The sequence below is a fragment of the Polypterus senegalus genome, chromosome 8 (genome assembly GCF_016835505.1).
Source record: "Polypterus senegalus isolate Bchr_013 chromosome 8, ASM1683550v1, whole genome shotgun sequence".
Classification (NCBI taxonomy): domain Eukaryota; kingdom Metazoa; phylum Chordata; class Cladistia; order Polypteriformes; family Polypteridae; genus Polypterus; species Polypterus senegalus.
Window position 1 is genome coordinate 134,661,263 of NC_053161.1, and position 19,046 is coordinate 134,680,308.

The following is a 19,046-nucleotide window of genomic DNA, read 5'->3' on the forward strand; positions in this document are numbered from 1 at the left end:
TATATATATATATATATATATATATATATATATATATATATATATATATATATATATATATATATATATATATACACAAACACACACACACAGTATATATAAAGCTTTTTATATGTTACCTCCATCACTAATTTTCCATATTTCTCAGGTCGTCTGACCAATTATTAAAATCTTTCGAGAACTTTTCTAAGGATTACATATGGCAGCGTTTTTTAGCATTGGCTCCTAGGCTCTGTAACAGTATGATTGATATGACAAAATCTGCATCAATGATTAAAATTTTGGTTTAAAAACTTTTTTTAAAATATTTTTTTTTAAAAATGTTTTGCTTTTAGGTCATGTTGAAGGGTAATCATAATTTCCTTTGGTGTTGCCATTATCTAAGATTTCCTTTTAACTGTAATTTTAATAGCTTTTTAAATTTATTCCTCTGAATTATTTAATTAATCTAATCTACTGCCCAACTAAAGTGCTTTCCCACAATAAAACCAGCTTCCAGTTGTTTCAAATTTGTTAAGCAAATAAATTTGATGTGACTTGTCAAAAATACCTGAAAGCAGCAAAGGATCTTTGTCCAAGGTCTTCTTAACATGGTCAGACTCTCCAGTTAGGGAACTTTCATCAATTTTTAGGTCATTACCCTGAATTAATACACCATCAGCAGGAAGGAGATCACCTAAAAGAACCCAATAAAGAAAACTAATGTAAAACATTGCCTTAAAATTTCAGGTACAGTTTTTTTTTTTTTTTTAAAAGATACATCAATATATACCAAACTCCATTACAAAAAAATATCTATATAAAAAATTTGGATTCAGACAAAAAACTGTTCTTAAACATATTACATATGCATCATGGTTTATTAGAGACTAGATAGTGAGCATAAGATTAAAAATGCAGTAAATGCAGTAAAGGAATCACACTAACACCTTTGGTCAACTACCTGCGTATGTGTGTGCAAAAATAAGCATTCAGTGGGAGTTCACACATGTGGGATTAAGTTTTATCCCCTCTTAGAAGTAACAAAAATGGCCAGAGAGTATCAGTGGAACTTGAATGACTATCAAAGGCAGTTACTCTTTCCCTATACTGCTGCTTGGGATCACCTTGAGGCTAAAATTTATCCAGAAACGTTTGATAATTGTAATCTTGCTCCTTTCCCTCCATAGGGAGGGGGTGATCAGCCATTCATCCAAGAATGGAAGTACAGACTGCCAACAAGGCAACCGTGTGTTAAAGCCACGGCTTATGAATAGCACTATATCTCCCACATTGCCTTTGCATACTTTTTCCTATGGAACTGTTTCAATGTCCTTTTACTTTGTACCTGGAGTTGGTAGGGAACTGTGCACATTCATATACACTCTTTGATAGTTAATAACCAATACACAGAATTATAAACAGTTAAACATTTGTTAAAAGAACTTTATTACCATATTTCACTTGTGCAATGTCTCCAACAACAATATCTGCAACTGGTATCTGGATCACCTGACCACCTCTGACAACAGTGAACTTTTGTTCTTGTTCGATTCGGCTTTGAAGTCCACGAAATTGTTTTTCTTTACTCCAATCATTAAAAGCAGTTACTAAGACCACACAGATAACCGAGAGAAGAATAGCCACCCCTTCGATCCATCCTGCTTCAGCTTCTCCTTCATCCTCCACACCACCAGCAGCAGTAGCACACGCTATTGACAAAAAAATAAATAAAATAAACACACAAGACCACTGGCATTTAATCAACTTATACAAGTGCTAGCAAAAACTGTCTATACATTCTATAATTAGAAATAGTTCTTTACAGGGACTAAACAGAAGAGGCTAAAAGCAGCATATACTGTACAGGACTGATGTTAGCTTGAGCTGACTTATATCTCTAAAAGTTACACAGCATGATATTTAGAATGATATTCAGCACCAAATCTTTACAAGTACTATGAGGAACAGAGATGATTGGTATACTTTAAAAAATTTCTGACTGATTTGTGGAAGTATCCTGATTAAATAATTCATTCTTACTTCACCAAGATAATGCAAATGTAGATATAAATAGCATACTTTGCTTAGACAATGGGGCTGCTTTACAAGTTAAATCATAACAATGATGTGCAAAACATGAACAACTGAACCAACATATCTGTTTTTAAAATTAACATAACTGCTTTCTTCATAGTATTGAAAAAACATTAAGGTGAGCATATTACTTGAAAAGAAAAAAAAATGTAAAAGTTTTTTTTATTTTTATTTTACATTTTAAATAGAACTAAATGAAATAAAGTCAACTATTTTAGATATACACACTACTATTTTGGTCCCCACAGAGAAAATGCTTAGATCAGAAAGATGAATGAAGGCTGCTTATCTATAATAAAATAACATACCAAATCAAGTAATGCAATATGCAAATATAGGGTGGTCCAGATCGAATTACGTAATTTTCATTACAATATAACTTAAGTTATTACATAGAAAATCACCCAAAAAAAAAAATCAAGAAGTGTGCGAACTGACTACATGAAGAATCGTCTTCGCGCCGAACTGGAATCGTCGCCACATAAATTAAAGCCATCCAGATGATCTGGATCAGCATAATTAGATTTGGACCACCCTGTAAAATTTATAAACCAATTTACATAAAAGGTACTAAAATTAAAAATTGATGCTTTTGAGAGGATTATGCTTGAGAAACATTAACTTTTTCTTTTCTGGTAAGTTTGCTAAATGGAACAAAATATATTAAAAGCTTACTTTCTGTGCCCCCTCCTGGAGGCCGATAAAAAGAAAGGCCTAGTGAAATTATGGCTGCTATTTCTAAAATAATCAATGTTACATCTTGTAATGCTTCCCATACTAATTGTAGAAATGTTTTTGGCTTTTTTGGAGGTATAAAGTTCTGTCCAAACACTGTTTGTCTTCTTTCAATATCTGCTGGGTTTCCACTCAGGCCTATATTGGGAAATAAAGAATACACAGTGTCAAACATATTCCAAATAATCATGACATAATAAAATGTATTACTGCCAAATGTTTCAAATTTGACTTACTTTAAAAAAGTTGAGTTAATATTTTGTATGGCTATCCAGAGTAAACAGGTCATCCAAACTTACTTTACAATTACAAAAAATGTAAATATAAAGTTAAATGTAAAAACCATTAACATTCCAGAGTTTAAGCAATTTGCTTTAAAAAATAAACTTTTTTTTTTTAAACCAGCACCTAGTGTGTGATTATTTAACAATTGTGCAAAAACTGAATTTTCTATTTAAATCATATTTTAGATCACATAGCAGAGTTAAGCTATTTTCACACCGCGTCATCTTTGAAGTGATATTTAATTCAACATTATGTTCACCAGGGGTGCCCACACTTTCTGCTTGCAAGCTACTTTTAAAATGACCATGTCAAAATGATCTACCTACATTAAAAATTATTTATATTTTTAAAGAAATTGTACTTCTAAGAGTAGTTTTACTGCACCATACTTTTTACTTTTACTTGAGTACATTTGTGAAGAACGCACGCTACTCTTACTCCGCTACATTGAGCAACACTCGAATCGTTACTTTTTTTTCCCCATTAGATAAAGTCTGCCAGACAATTTTCAATCTGCTCTGTGTAGGTATGCTGTCAAGTTGCGCACACGCCTTCCATTGCGTCTCCAGCTCTGACGCGAGGTTTTGGATATTCCCCAAATCAAGGCGCTGCAGCTTTGAGGACAGAAGTTGCATTTTTCATTTGAAAGCATTAATTAAGCTAATCATATTGACCATGGTTTTCTCTTTTTCTTGCAGCTGTAAGTTAAGGTCATTCAACATGTTGGTCAGATCAGAAAAAAATGCCAAGTCTAGTGGCCATTGATTATTAAGTTGCTTGTATTCTGCATGTTTAATGACAAGGAGAAACTACTTTTTCTCCGGCCAGGGGTCTTGAAATCTCAGCAGGAATTTCTTCCTAGCCATCTGCCTCAGCAAAGGCATTTTTTATCATCTCTCCATCTTGGAAGGACTTATGCTTAATGATCGAGTGACTCACCCGGAAAGATGCTTCAGTGTGTCTGCCTTTGCTTTTGAATTTAGCCGAGTGAAAAATGATGGCTGTCCGATTAACTGTGATTTTAGTTCCCTCTCCTTTCTCTTCCTCAGATCGCTTTTCGGAAGGAAGTCAGTTTCGTAATTTTTACAAACAGTTCGAAAGTGCCTTTCCACATTTTCCTTCTTTGGAATAGCAATGATAGATCAGATCAGACAAACGCACTTCGATTGTGACATTGAGACACAAAAAAAATCCTCTTCCAATTCCACATCCAGCCCATAAACTACTAATTTTTTTTTTAATCCCTTCTTTAGTCAATATAAATTGGAAGGCTAACTAGATCACTTAGATAGCCGGAGTTTTGCAGTAGCTCGCGCGTTTGATCATGCATGCAGAATGACCAGTGTGATAGAAGAAAAGAGATCTCAGACTGGCCGCCCTGTACGTCAATCAAGTGGCAAAGGCCATAGGGAGGATAGATGATAGATTGGAAAGGGAGTGCAGGTAGATCGTGTTGCATTCAACACATACAGCACCAAACTTTTTGCACCACTGGTTCAATATTAACTATTACTTGGCCTACTTACTTGTCAAATACAATCATCATGTCCAAACTTCTCACCGGATACTGTTGCACATTTATTACAGTTTGACTACTGTGCTGTAGGGCTACAACTAATGATTTTGATAATCTATTAATCTGACATTTTTATTAATCTGAATTTTAAAAAAAAACAAATTTATCACCAAAATTTTACTGCAATTCACACCATTTCTCCTACTCTAACTACAATATATGAGTAAATATACAGAGTATGAAAACACACTTTAAAAGTGCAATGAAAAAAAAAATTAACATAACTAACTTATGTTGCTTAAATTGCTCCAACAGTGGCTTAAAAAGCAAACTATAACTGAAACCACTCCATTAGGAGCTTTAAAATACAAACTAAAGTTGCATCACCAGTTGCCTGGCCAGAATGTGGTATCAAGTCTTTCCCCAATGTCATGGATTTTTATCTTTGTTTCTCTTCTAAGTATGTCAGAATCTCATTCCTTAAAATCTGTCCACAAATTTCTTCAGCTTCCATATCTGTTATCTTCTTCACTGTTGTTTCCTAAGAAAAGGAGCAAGTCAAGTAAAGTGACAATGACCACATGCCCTCATTTTTTAAACATGCTGCGGTACGTCCCTGTCTAAAAAAGGCAGAATTTGATCCTGGAGTTTAAGCCAATTCTGGCTAAAATATTAGAATCAATCTGTTAATCACCTTAACTCCAAACATTTATTTGAGATCTACCAATCTGGCTTTAGGCGTTATGGTTTTGAAACGGTCCTCCTAAAAGTATTCAATGATATCTCTATTATTACTGACTCAGGTGGCGCTGCAGTCCTTGTCCTCCTTGACCCGTCTGCTGCCTTTGACACTATTGACGTTGCAGCTTGAACATCTTGTTGGGCTTAAAGGGGCTGCTCTTAACTGGTTCAGGTCATATCTAACTGGTAGACACTTTTCAGTGACTTTAAATTCCTCTTTTTCTTCTACTGCTCCTCTTAAATGTGGTGTTCCTCAGGGATCCATTTTGGGTCCTATTTTGTTCTCTATATACCTTCACGCTATTGGAGCTATTTTTAGGAAATGTAACATTTCTTTTCACTGCTATGTTGATGATACACAGGTTTATATTCCCGCCTGCAACTCTGCAATAAATCAACTGCACAACTCTCTTTCTGAACTAAGATCCTGGATGGCTAATAATTTTTTTTGATCTGAATCAAAATAAAACAGAGGTGCTTATAGTGGGTCCATCAGCTAAAGCCCAAATTGGTCTTGGACTTCTCGGCTCTCTTTTGCAAACCTCAAGTCCGCAATCTTGGTGTTATCTTTGACAGTAACCTCTCTTTTGAGAAACAGGTTAATTCTGTAGTCAAGAGTTGCTTTTTCCGGCTTTGTCTATTAGGTAAGATAAAGCCTTTTTTTTTTTATTTATGTTCTAGGGATCTTGAAAAAGCTACTCATGCTTTGATCTTTTCTCACCTTGATTACTGCACCTTGCTGTATTCTGGGATTAGCAAATCCCTGATACACAGGTTACAGTTGGTCCAGAATACTGCCGCTCGCTTTCTGGTTGGGGCAAGAAAGTCTGATTCTGTTTCTCAAATATTAGCCTCTTTACACTGGCTGCCTGTCAGTTTTCGAATTGATTTTAAAATCTTGTTGCTAGTTTTTAAATCTTTACATGGGCTTGCTCCTGCCTATTTATCTGAATTGTGTGTTTTACAATAGCCATCTACAGTGCTTAGATCTTCTGGTAAGTTGTCTCTTGTTGTCCCTTATACCAAGTGTAAAACTAAGGGGGGCAGGGCTTTTGCAGCTGCTGCTCCTCACCTGTGGAACTCTTTACATAAAGGAGTCGTCTACAATTGAACTGTTCAAAACAAGATTAAAGACTCATTTCTATTCACTTGCATTCCATGACCTTCAGTAATACTGATGGTTTCCTCATTGTGATTATGTAACATTACTTCAATTTATTATCTATTTTATGTTCATTTATTTCTATTTGTTATTCATGTTAATTGTATGTTTTTCTTTTATTCTATTATTGCAAAGCTCTTTAACACACAGCACTCCTATGTTGTTGTAAATGTGCTATATAAATATATAAATATAACAATTGGTCTACCTAACACTTTTGGTGATCCACTTCCCTTTTCACTTCAAGTGCTTTAGCTTGCACATGGAACACTTGCTCAGGTCTCGGAAACTTCAGTTTACTAAACCTTGGATCTAGTGCAGTACAAAGGATTACCGAGTTTAAGGCCGAGTCTAAAAATGTGACCTCCTTCCTCCATCATTGCTGAAGCTGCTACATTGCAATGACTCAGAAAGCCTGCATTGCATTGGATTCAAATGCACCATTTGTTTTGGATTTCATGAGCCCTGTTACAAGTGGGAGTGTTTAAGAATTTGTAAGGTATTTCTCCTACTTGGAAACTTAGTGGCATAATCAAAAGGTTTAACAGCAGTAAAAAGCTCTACAAACAGACTCCATTGCTCAACTTTTAAGCCAAGGTACTTTGTCTCTCTGTGAGACAGAAGGGTCAAACAGTGTTGCAGTTATGGGCCACCTTTGTTCAACCAGGCGAGTATGTAGAATGTACTGCTCCATCTTGTGCTTACATTCTGTACAAGTTTGTGCTCAGGTGTTCCCACCTGTAACTGTTTTTCGTTCAGAATATAGAGGATCATCCATGCTTCTAAGATGTTTGCTTCAGCCATACTACTGGCGCCATTATAATGCACAATAGCAACAATTTTGCTGGGAGGAATTCCAAATCTACATACAACCTACTCCATCCAGTCAACTGTGTTGGATGCAGTATGTCTCTGCTCCAGCAGCATGAAGGCAAGGCAGACCAACTTCATGTTCCAGTCTTCTACAATAAAATTGCATGTTACACCAAGGTAGGCTTCAGTTGCCACACGTGTCCATGTATTGGTGGCGATTGAAAGTTTGCTGCTGGTAGCTTTAATGCAAGATTTCCACTTGCTGAAATGTTTCCTGATATTTTCTATCCATCAGTTTATTAAAATGTGCCCTTGAAGGTACAGTAAAACCTGGACTGATTATATGAATCATTTTTAAAATTCACCACCCTCCACTATGTAGTGTGATCTCGTGTCAGTTACCAGCATATTTAAGACACCGTCAAATCAGGGAAACTGCTTGCTATGGTGTGTGTTTCCACAAAACACATTTCTTTTGCTGAAATTAAAATACAGTACAAGTCTTCAAAATAGAATATTTTACCTCTAGGTCTATCCATCTAGGTGGGCGATTTCAGTTTTATTCTTTAAAACTGGTATGTCTGCTTAAAAGTTGCCTTGGTAAGCTCAAGTACACTAAAATCATTTGCTAAAACATTGTTGGAATTGCAGTTGTGTGTGTGTATATATATATATATATATATATATATATATATATATATATATATATATATATATATATATATATATAGTAGCTTAGTAACTCTATGCATTTTTTATTTTGAAGTAATCAAGACAGAATTAAATCTAAACAAGTATCATGTCCCATTGATACATTTACATAACCACAGTCTAGAGTTTTTCCTGTCTATAATATATCTAGTAATAAAACTGTCCTATAGTATCTACATCTAAGCTGACTATTGTGATAGTCTTAAGTTATAAATCAACCCATCAAAGTATATTGTGATGATAAACACCACTATACCTGCAACCTTCTATTCACACTCAAATGTTTATTTTCATTACGACAGGTTAAAAATGTTCTGATCTTTTCAGTCTTACAAATAAAATTATTCAGGGCTTGACATTAAAAACTGTTGCTAGTTTGCCATTACCAACTATTTTGCTGCAATTAGCAACCATTTATTGCCCTTTGGTTGTCAAGAATGTCAACGTCTTTAGTGATTTACTGGTTTTTCAGCAGTGGATCAAAACTGGCTGTATTTTGGCTAATTATGCAAAATCAACAGACTGGCGTGCAATTTGCCAATCACTAATTAGCATTATGATTAAAATAAATTTCAAGCTGCACTCATGAATCCTGTACTTCCTGTCATTTCTTTATGAATACTGTATATCCTTTATGGATATATTTAAGGGGAAGGTGGGGGAATATATGACCAGTTGCCGTTGAAGAGAGTGTTCGCCAGTTTTGCACATAACAGGTGCATTAAAGTCGGCATTCTCTTTAAAGCAATATCACTGCCTGTGTGTATTAAAAAAAACCCACGCAAATGAACTTATGAAGGCTACTAAAGAAATCTGCTATATAGAAACAAAACTGAAATAGATGAAGATCAAGAATATACTAACTGCCACATATGCCAAGGAAAAGTCAGCCATGATAAGACTAAAGTGAAGACTTTTGGCACTGTAAATTTTAGAATACAAGTAAAAGGTGTTCTTCTGACACAATTGTTCACTTGTTTTTGTTAGTTTGTTAAAAGTAGTGCAGTGTTAATAAAATTAAATACCAATATATTGAACTAGTAATTATATTTTATTTGAAGATACAAGGATTTATATATTTAACAGTGATTTTATATCAGTAAATGTTACAAATACACCTAACATTAAAAGGCATTTCCAGTGTCTGCTCACAGTTATCTGCATGGAAATGTTCACCATTGTGATGCCATGTGTCCGCAGCCCATGGCATTGTCTCTTGAAGCATCTAGTAGTTCATGGACAGAGGAAAGACCAGTAGTGAATGAGGAGACTGCCAAAATTCCATCATAAAGAGCTAAAGGGTCCACAGTGCTACAATATAGTGTCCTTTGACAAATCCAAAATTTAAAACTGTTCCATTAAATAGACAAGAGCTGCCTAAAATGAGAGACACTTTGAAAGCGAGATCACATAAAATCAGTGTAATAAATAATAAAATATCCTCCAGACCCCCAAAATATGGGGCAGACTTCAGAATATCACAACAATGTCAGGTCAGACCCCTAGACAATTACTCTTGGCCACAGTTGCCCAAAAGCCCTGCATACAGCAACTTCTCTCAGCTACACACAGTTCTGCCTTACATCGTTCACTCTGGGCTGTTCTTTTCAATAAATTAGCCTCCTTCTCTCTCTAAATACCAAACAATCACCACATCTCCTAGTTTAATCACACTCTCTTCATCTACTCTATGGAACATGTACTGCACCCAATCCATTCCAATCCTGCTCATGTCTCACTAACTCTAAGTTTGTGCTTGCTCAGCTTTTCAACGTCTTCCTACTTGATCACAATCATTTTGCCTATTTGCTACATGATTACTTGCAGCATGGTGAACCTCCAGACAACTGAAATTGCCAGGCAGACTGTAGCAGTTCGGTGATACAGTGCCATATGCATCACTTTCATTATCAGTGTCAACACCTCATGTTCAATTCACATTGTCCTCACTATTGCCCGATTTAACTAATGGCTCAATATCAGTTTGTTTTAAATCAGGCTTTACAGCTTCTCATATATATGCTATTGTGATTTCATTATAGGTTCCACCCCACTCATGAATACTGATGAGTTAACCATAGACTGGAAACAAAATTGATAAAAAGCATTGCAACATCAAGTAGTCTTCACTAGATGAAAGCAGAATACGGTCTCTAGTTATTAAGACATAACACAGTGGATCATTACACATGACCCCGTGTCTGACACGGGCGTAACCATAATTACACAGAATTACAAGCCCAAGTCACACTCAGGATTAAAGCCAAGGAAATGAAAGCAGTCAAATGCTAACCAATCATGACTAATAATAATGCAGGTGTACAATGGTGTTTTTTTTTTTTTTGGCTTTAGATGCAAAGTTCCAACTATGTCCAGACTGCCATTCAGACTTGAGTTTAATGTGTGGACCAGGGGCCTCATGCATAATGGCGTGCGTAGAATTCACACTAAAACATGGCGTACGCACAAAAGCAGAAATGTTTGTACGCACAAAAAAATCCAGAAGCATAAGTCTGTGTGAACGGCAACTTCCACGTTCTTCCGGTCCATAAATCCCAATCAGTGTGAAAAGTAAATGCACGTGCACGCGTCTGCTGCCCCACCCCAACTCCTCCCAGAGTTACGTCTCTTTGAATATGCAAATTAATATAAATAGCCCTTAAGCTCAGCTTTCAGTGAAAAGGCAATGACAAAAGCATGGGGGGAAATAGAAGCATTTCAGCAAATACCAAGTGGAGGCAAGGAAAAACGTACTATTTGTTGGTTTAAACAGTGGTATAAACAACAAAAGGAAGTTGATTGAGTGACAGAGTGTCGGAGAAACTGGAAAGCTCAAGTTCACAAAGTTGCAGAGCCCAAAATAAAAAAAGAAGTTGTCAGATATCAAAGTCGCCGTGAAAAGGCGAGTCGTAGCCCACCGTCTCAGTGTCATATGAAAGCTTATTGGGGTACGGAGAAAAAAAAAAAAAAAATAGGGCAACAGTGAGGAAAATAGCTTGAAATGTCAACTTTAATCCTGAAATTTCCACTTTAAATCATGTAGTTTATTTTGTCATCAAAGTAGAATATAAACTTCATCTTTAAATCGTTTAATTTACTAGTTTCTCAAATACCATCGTAACTAAAGTAGCACATTAAATGCTTTGTTTTGTTCTTCTATGTGCTCTGTGTGTGTTAAACGGGCTTTCTTTTCCTCCGACAGGACAAAGAATCCATTACATTTGTGATATTACAGCTCTCTGAATAAGTCAAATACTAAGATGTATACTTGATATCATTTTCATGATGATAGGAGTTAAAGCATGTTATTAAACATGGGAACACAGTGGCGCAGTGATAGCGTGGAGCTGGCGCCCTGTCCAGAGACTGCCTCATGCAAAATGCTTGCTGTGCCACGCGCAACCTTCGATGCAATTATTTCTCTCTTTCAAACATACTAACCTCCAGTTCCCGTCCTTCCTCTTCTTTCTCCAAGTAACCAATCACCACACGATCAGCTCTGTAATGGATGTTAAGCCATCTGTAAGCTTAGAATGCCGATTCTTCAAAACTTTTAAGAAACACTGAAATATCTTCGTAGTACATGTTATTATTCTATACATCTATCCTTCCAGTGTTGCGCCGGCCCCAGCAAGAATACAGCGCAAGACAGGAACAATTCATGAACTGGGCGACAGCTTGCCGCTAGCACTGCAACACCGTGTTCTCACATGTTTAATTATTAACAATATAGACTATTTAAATGATGTTAACATTTTCTCTGTATAACGTAAAAAACATTTTGCTGCATTTCGTCTTAAAAATGATATCGTCATCATATGCAAATATGCGCTTTATAAAGCTCAGGTTGTGCAATATTATAACTGTTTTGCAAGTTTACAGTGAGGTAATTGTACTAATAAGTACAAACAGTTCTACAAGGAGCACTTGGACTGATTGAGTGCGGTTATAGTTCTTGGGATGAAACTGTTTCTGAACCGTTCTGAACCGACCGTCCCTACAGGAAAGGCTCTGAAGCATTTGCCGTATGGGAGCAGTTGAATACACAGTGGTCATGGCTGAGGCAGCGTGTGCTTGATGCTGTATAACGATAATTCTCTTTCCGATCAGCTGCTGTCAAGCTGTGATTCCACACTCAGATACAGTGGGATAAATACTCTGAGTAGTGCGTTGAGGGGAACAATGCTAAAGCAGCTATGCTTTTTGGAATAGTTTGGCCATTCCGTGGACATTTATATTGTTACAGGTTAATTACAATCAGATGCCTTAAACTAATAAACAATATGCGGTTAATTTCACTGTATTTGATAAAGCCACGTCAGGGATGTGGATCTAAAAAAGAAAGGGAAACCACACTTGAACAAAAGCACTGCTTTGATGCTATGTGCCGGCAGTTTGCAAAACCGAGCGGAGAACTTGCGTACGCCAAGCATTAAGCCGGCGTGAAAACGTGCATGGCTTTACACCAAGTTTAGGTTTTATACATCGCAATTTGACCGTGGAAACAGGAGTATGCAAGATTTTTGTCAGCCTTGAAGCAGTGGAGTAAACGAAAAGGCAGGAGTCAACAACAGGAAGACGTGAAGCAAGGCCAACAATAACAGGCTTGAAGCGATGGAATAAAGAAGAAGGGAGGAGTGAGCTGAGGAAAGTAAGGAAGCGAGTGAGGAGGCACACAAGTGCAGGATGTCATTAATGTATATAGGCAGGGAGCCAACCACGCGGTAGGTGCATGGACAGCGGGCATGCGGAAAAAGGAAGGGGCACCGGGGACAGCCCTTGTGCATCTCTGCCATGAAATAAATCCTCTGTTAACGGAAATAAGGAATGAAACGCCAAAAGGAAAGGTCACTTCTGAAAGTTCCTTACGCCATAATGGTGAGAACTGCCAAAAAGATGATGTTATTTTTGAAAGTTCATTATGGGGCACAGCGCGAAATGAAACATACTTAATGTTTGTAAGTACAGCATAAAGGATGAGCATGGGAAATTTGGGCTTCCTACATATATTGGAAGTCACAGAAATAGCGAGGAGGGGTTTCCCCTATCTATATATACAGTTTAGGGGGTACACCCGTTTCCCCCCCCTTGGGTGCTGCAATAGGACATGAAACATACCTAACTTTTGTAAGCACACCTCAAGGAATGAGCACGCGAAATATCAGCTTCCCCTCTATATGGAATGTGGGAGAATTAGTGATGAGTCAGTGAAGGCTTTGCCTTTTATATGTATAGACTAGCAAAATACCCATGCTTTGCAACGGAGAAGTAGTGTGTTAAAGAAGTTATGAAAAAGAAAAGGAAACATTTTAAAAATAACGTAACATGATTGTCAATGTAATTGTTTTGTCACTATTACAGTTTAAGTGTTGCTGTCATCAAGGATTTCATTATCATTATTTCTTTCAATCAGGTTCATATTTGGAGGATGTGTTGTGTTTAAATTATATTCCGTGTTTGTCAACCGTTGTAAAGATAACAGGTTTCATTCATCGAAGTGTTCACTACCCAAATCGGTACTCGTGAATCTAAGATGTTTAACAGGCATTCCTGGTATTAAGTTGTGGATTTGCCTGCGAAAATTTAGCGGCAGCGTGTCTATGAACTTAATTTAAAAACTTAAGCTTTACACCTTGCTTTCCTATTGATATGTCTACAAAGGCTTGTTCAGATTCAGAGGGTTGTTCCTTTCTTACTGCATCAATAAACAGCTCGTCTTCCTCTTTATCTGAGACATCACACACTGCATACACGGGTTTACCTTTCCCAGACCTGCAAAGTCAGTTCACGTGAGCTGCTCGGAGTATATGCATCGAAGGTTCTCAGCTGTGCTTGTGCTATCTCGTGCAATCTTGCGATGTCCACGGCTTTATTTAATGTCAGCTCAGACCCGGCACTTAAAAGTTTGTCGCACTTTCGCCAAGTTTGTGCCAAACACTAGTCTATCCCTGACTATCTCATCTTCGTTTGCATAAGCACAGTCCTTCACCTGCGAATATTTAGCAGCAGCGTGTCTATTGGATTGCTGCCAACGGACGGCCTTATATAGGAAGGCACTCTATGTGGGAGGCGTGACGATGAGAGACGCAACTCCACCTCACACGGCGACCGAGCTGCAGGCTATGGCCGTATATGTACATAAGAAGGTTCCAGTTAATTCCATTAGGCGTAGAATTTTGAAATGAATCCTGCCAAACTTTTGTAAGTAAGCTATAAGGAATGAGCCTGCCAAATTTCAGCCTTCTACCTACACGAGAAGTTGGAGAATTAGTGATGAGTCAGTGAATCAGTCAGTGAGGGCTTTGCCTTTTATTAGTATAGATTAGTTAAGTCCATGTACAAATACAGAAATAGAAAATTAACTCAACTGTCTATATTTTCTATATTAAATTACTCTTACAGACTGCATCATACTCTCCAAAATACCATTGAAATATGACATGCTTTTTCACAAAGTTTGTCACACTTTAGGGCTTATGCTTATTATTAGCTTGCTTTCAAAAATCAAAAGGTGGACAAGTTTAGCATTTGTAGATTTATATTCAGCCACAAAGTATGTAATTGTTTGTCAATATGCAATTAGAGATTTCTATTAATAGTGAGATGTGCCTTGAGCTTCAAAGCAATGAAACACAAAATAACTTATTTTTAAATTGAGCAGTTCATTTCATTGACAGTGTAGGTAAGCCTAAGGGTCATTCCATGTCAAATCAACTGATTTTCCAGAAATCCCACACATTTCACTCTCAAATCATTCTTAAAAGAAGCAAGAGGTGTACCCATGTAATCCAGGAGACACCCTGTAAAATTTATTGTGATGTAAGATCAATACTTTCCAAGAAATAGCCAATTGTGTGAGGGGAGAGGGGTGTCAATTTTTTTAAGAGGGCAGAATCTCAGCTGCTGCTTCAGTGGTGAATATTTGGACAGTCGATTGACAGTCACCAACCAGACACTTGGCTGACAGTTTGAAGTCTTCTGTACGGATGCAACAGCGGTATTTGAGTATCAAGTATATCTCTTAGCATTCTAAATTTTCAGAGAGCAGGAATATCATGAAGTGAATGGATTCTGTGCGGTGATTGCTACCAGTGCCTACTCTTAGTGCGGAGGAAGTCAGTTTAAGAAGTGTAGTGATTAACAACTGGGTTGGGGAACACTTAAAGGATTTAATGTGTTACATTAACTTATGACAGGGTTTGAGAAAATCTAAATTAAACATTGATTTTAGGATGAAGTTTAGTTTGACATTCTACTTTAATTATAAACTATGAGAATAAAGTGGAAACTTTAATCTCGACATAAACGGTGAGAAAAAAATGGAAACATCGACTTTAATCTCGACATAAGTGTCAAAATTAAAGTGGAAATGTCGAGAATAAAGTCAACATGTCGACTTTGTTCTTGACATAGTTTGTTTTTTTTCTTCCCTGTGTCCGTATTTTTTTTTCACTCTTTCCCTAATATGATTCCGTAGGGCTATACCTCAAATAGCATTATAAATGCAAGTTGCAGTTTTACCCTTTGTGTGTATAGCTTGGCTGGAAGCAAGGTCCATATTAATGCAATTTGCCTAAATGATGGTTTAGTTGGTAAAGATGTTATCACCAAGTTGCACTTGTTTTGTTTTATTTTTATTTGGTGAATACTGTGCAATGCACCTGGGCTTGAAGTCTTGAAGTAATAGTATTATTGCTGGAAGGTTACACTATTATTTATTTTATTGTTATTATTTATTAGTTTACATATTATGCAGTTTAATGATGGTAAAAATGTTTAAAATGTCACTTTAACATGTCAGTGAACAGAGATTGTTAACATTAACAGAAAGCGTAGTTGGCTTACAAAAAATATTTACTATTTACTCCTTTTGTAAGACATGTTCAGTGCAATACATCTTTTGACAAGCACCGCTGGATATTTTACTTTTGACAAGCACCGCTGGATATTTTACTAAGTCTAAATGCCTCCTTGGATGGTTTAAAATGTTGTCAAAATTACAGTTTAAGTTGTTTGCAAAATTTGTTCAATTAAAAGGTTCTACATTTTGACTGCCTCTGTCATGCAATGTGATTCCTTCTCTTCATTAGTGCCACCCCCTTGAAAACTAAAACTTTATGGGGCCATGCAAACCAGTAATACTTGTGTGCACATAAAAAAAAAAAAATGTACAATGTACAATGCTCATGACAGTGGAATAGGATATTCTTAGCTAGTCTACTGCAGTAATTGCAGTGGAAAATATTAACATCCACTCATGCATGGGAACAAAATACCGTTGAATACCATGAAACAGAGAATTTAAAAAAAAATAAAAAAAATACCGTGATATAGAATTTCGGTCATACCGCCCAGCTCCACTCAAAACTAACTATTAGCATTTTCACAACTCAAGTAATCCACGGGTCTAACGTTTACTCTAGACGAGTCTGTAGCATTGCCTGCTTTTAGTACTGCTTTTACAACCTGAGTGACGCTCAGGTCTAACACTAAGGGCTCATTTATACTTCACGCCACACGACACATGCTGCAGCGGACGTTCCTGCTACAAGCGCGTTGAAGTGTTTATACTTGCGCGTACTTTACGTAAATCTGGAGGAGTCCACCAGGTGGCAGTGTGAGATATTATCACGGTGAGAACATGTTTGGCTTCTCTGTGTTGTGAATTGCCTAAAACACCTATTAAATTCCGATAACACCTTACCGCAATATCTGTGAAAAGGATGTTTATTGATTAAATCCATCAATCCAGGGATGTGTCCATTCCAACAAGCATTGGGCACGACTGAGAAACAATCCCTGGACGAGGTCTCCGCTCATCGCAAGGTGAATACAAGCACACATACACTAGCGTCATTTTAGCGGCACCAAATCCCCAAATCTGCTTATCTTTGGAAGGAAACCGGAGCACAGTGTGGAATACAAGCAGGAAATACCAGCAACGTAACTCCCTGCGAGACAGCAGTGCTATTGCTCCGCCACCGTGTCACCCTCATGTGTGTAATTATTAACAGTATTCATTATTTAAATGAAATTATATGTAAAATGTAACATACACACTTTAATGCATTTCATCATGAAAGTGATATCAAGTATGAATCTAAAGATTCTAAATGTGCAGAGAGTTGGAATATCATACATTTAATTTGTTCTGTGTGGTGATCTTTTGCTGCTTGCCGCAGCTGTCAGGTCCAAGAAGCTCGTAGCGATTAAAAACTGGGATGACATTTACGACAGTCTGCTTTAATGATAAAGTAAACTACGAGGTTAAAGTGGACAATTCGAGATTAAAGCGAAATTTCCACTTTAATCACAAAATACACGTTTTCACCGTGTCCTTTATTTTTTTCTCAGTGGTTCAAATATAACGCTATACATTATGTTGCTGTTGTTAAGTTGCAAAAATAAAGAAATTAAAAAAGACGACACAAAAGATGGTATGTGAGACTTAAAATGTATCGTGTCATTACATTCGGGAACTATCTACATGTGACAGAAAGCCTCTATGCCGATCCTACGGGATGGATGCTTCGATGTGGTGAAGCAAAATGCCAACATACAAATGCATTCGTGGTGCTTTTATATTCAAGTGTCGCATTTTCCCGATCGTAATGACACGATACATTTTAAAAGTCTCATTGCCGTCTATTTTTTTTTTTTGCAACTTCACATCGGCAACATAATGTATAGCGCTGTATTTTGAGCCCCTGAGAAAAATAAGACACGGTGAAAACGTGTATTTTGTGATTAAAGTGGAAATTTCGGCTTTAATCTCGAAATGTCCACTTTACCCTCTTAGTTTACTTTATTATTAAAGCAGACCATCGTAAACGTCATCCCAGTTTTTCATCGCTACAAGCTTCTTGTACCGGACAGCAGGTAAAGTAAAAAAATAAAAAATAGACGGCACAAAAGATGGTATGTGCGACTTTTAAAATGTATCGTGTCATTAGGATCGGGAATATGCGACGCTTGAATATTAAAGCACCACGAATGCATCTGTATGTCGGCATTTTGCTTCAACACTTTGAACCATTCATCAAACAGCAAAGCGCGCACATCGATCCCCGAAGGATCTCCATAGAGGCTTGCTGTCACATGTAGATAGTAAACAGAGACTCTGACGTCACGTTCCGACTTTTAGCACACTGCGCCCCCCGACTTTTTGCTGGTACTGCAACTCGCGCACGCGTCGCATTAAATTTCTGAGGACCTGCTCAGAGGACGCGTGAAATGAACGCTGGGAACACGTGGCAGCCATAATGCGGACGCGTACGCTTTCTGAGCATGAAATATAAATGAGCCCTAAGGAGGATTAAGATGTGAACGAACACTGCCTATAAAGGTAATGTGTAAATGAAGATAAACATCATACAGACGATAACTAATTCTTTTAGAAGAGTTTTATTTATCTAAATCTATATATCCTTAGGTTTGAATATTACCACACACTATTTGGGAAACATTAAAGGTGTTAGTTTGCAGTTGCTTAACACAAAAACACACAAGGTATGGTAAGTGCACAAGGAAAAATAGAACATTAGACAAGATGAGAGAACACCATAACTTTAAATCATTCAGGACAGACTACTACAGTGATTAGGAAGCTCAATTCATCTGTTAAAAAAATTAATGCACAATGAAATGACTGGTAATGCAGTTTACCTCATAACTGATACAAGCAGGAATAAAAACTGTGTTCATATTTTTTTTCCCCCCCTTCAATTCTCATGTAACGTTTCAGTAGCAGATAGCAAATTAAAATGGACAGAGGAGTGTTTACACGCCGTCCCGATGCCTCACTTTTGGTGTGATGTGAATTACAGTTGGTGCAGATATTTGAACTTCTGGGACAGGTTAAGGAAGAATTCCATTAACTTTCTTTAGCAGTGACTAGTTTTACAGCTCATTGCAGGTACATGATGTGCTTTAATGGCCTTTTCCTATGTATTCACATATTTCATATTTAGATGCCGTGCTGCTTGAAATTACAGAAGTGTATTAGGG

General features: G+C 37.0%; 1 protein-coding gene across 4 annotated transcripts in view; it reads right to left on the reverse strand.

Annotated features, from left to right (window-relative positions):
• atp2b1a (ATPase plasma membrane Ca2+ transporting 1a) overlaps positions 1–19,046 on the reverse strand; it is a 225,119-nt gene that overhangs the window by 90,918 nt on the left and 115,155 nt on the right. For all 4 annotated transcript variants that reach the window (XM_039761795.1, XM_039761793.1, XM_039761797.1 and 1 more), the window contains 3 exons: positions 2,752–2,949; positions 1,434–1,691; positions 551–676 (listed from right to left, as the gene is read on the reverse strand). In XM_039761795.1, the coding sequence (XP_039617729.1) occupies positions 551–676; positions 1,434–1,691; positions 2,752–2,949 (582 nt within the window). The remainder of the gene's footprint in view (positions 1–550; positions 677–1,433; positions 1,692–2,751; positions 2,950–19,046) is intronic.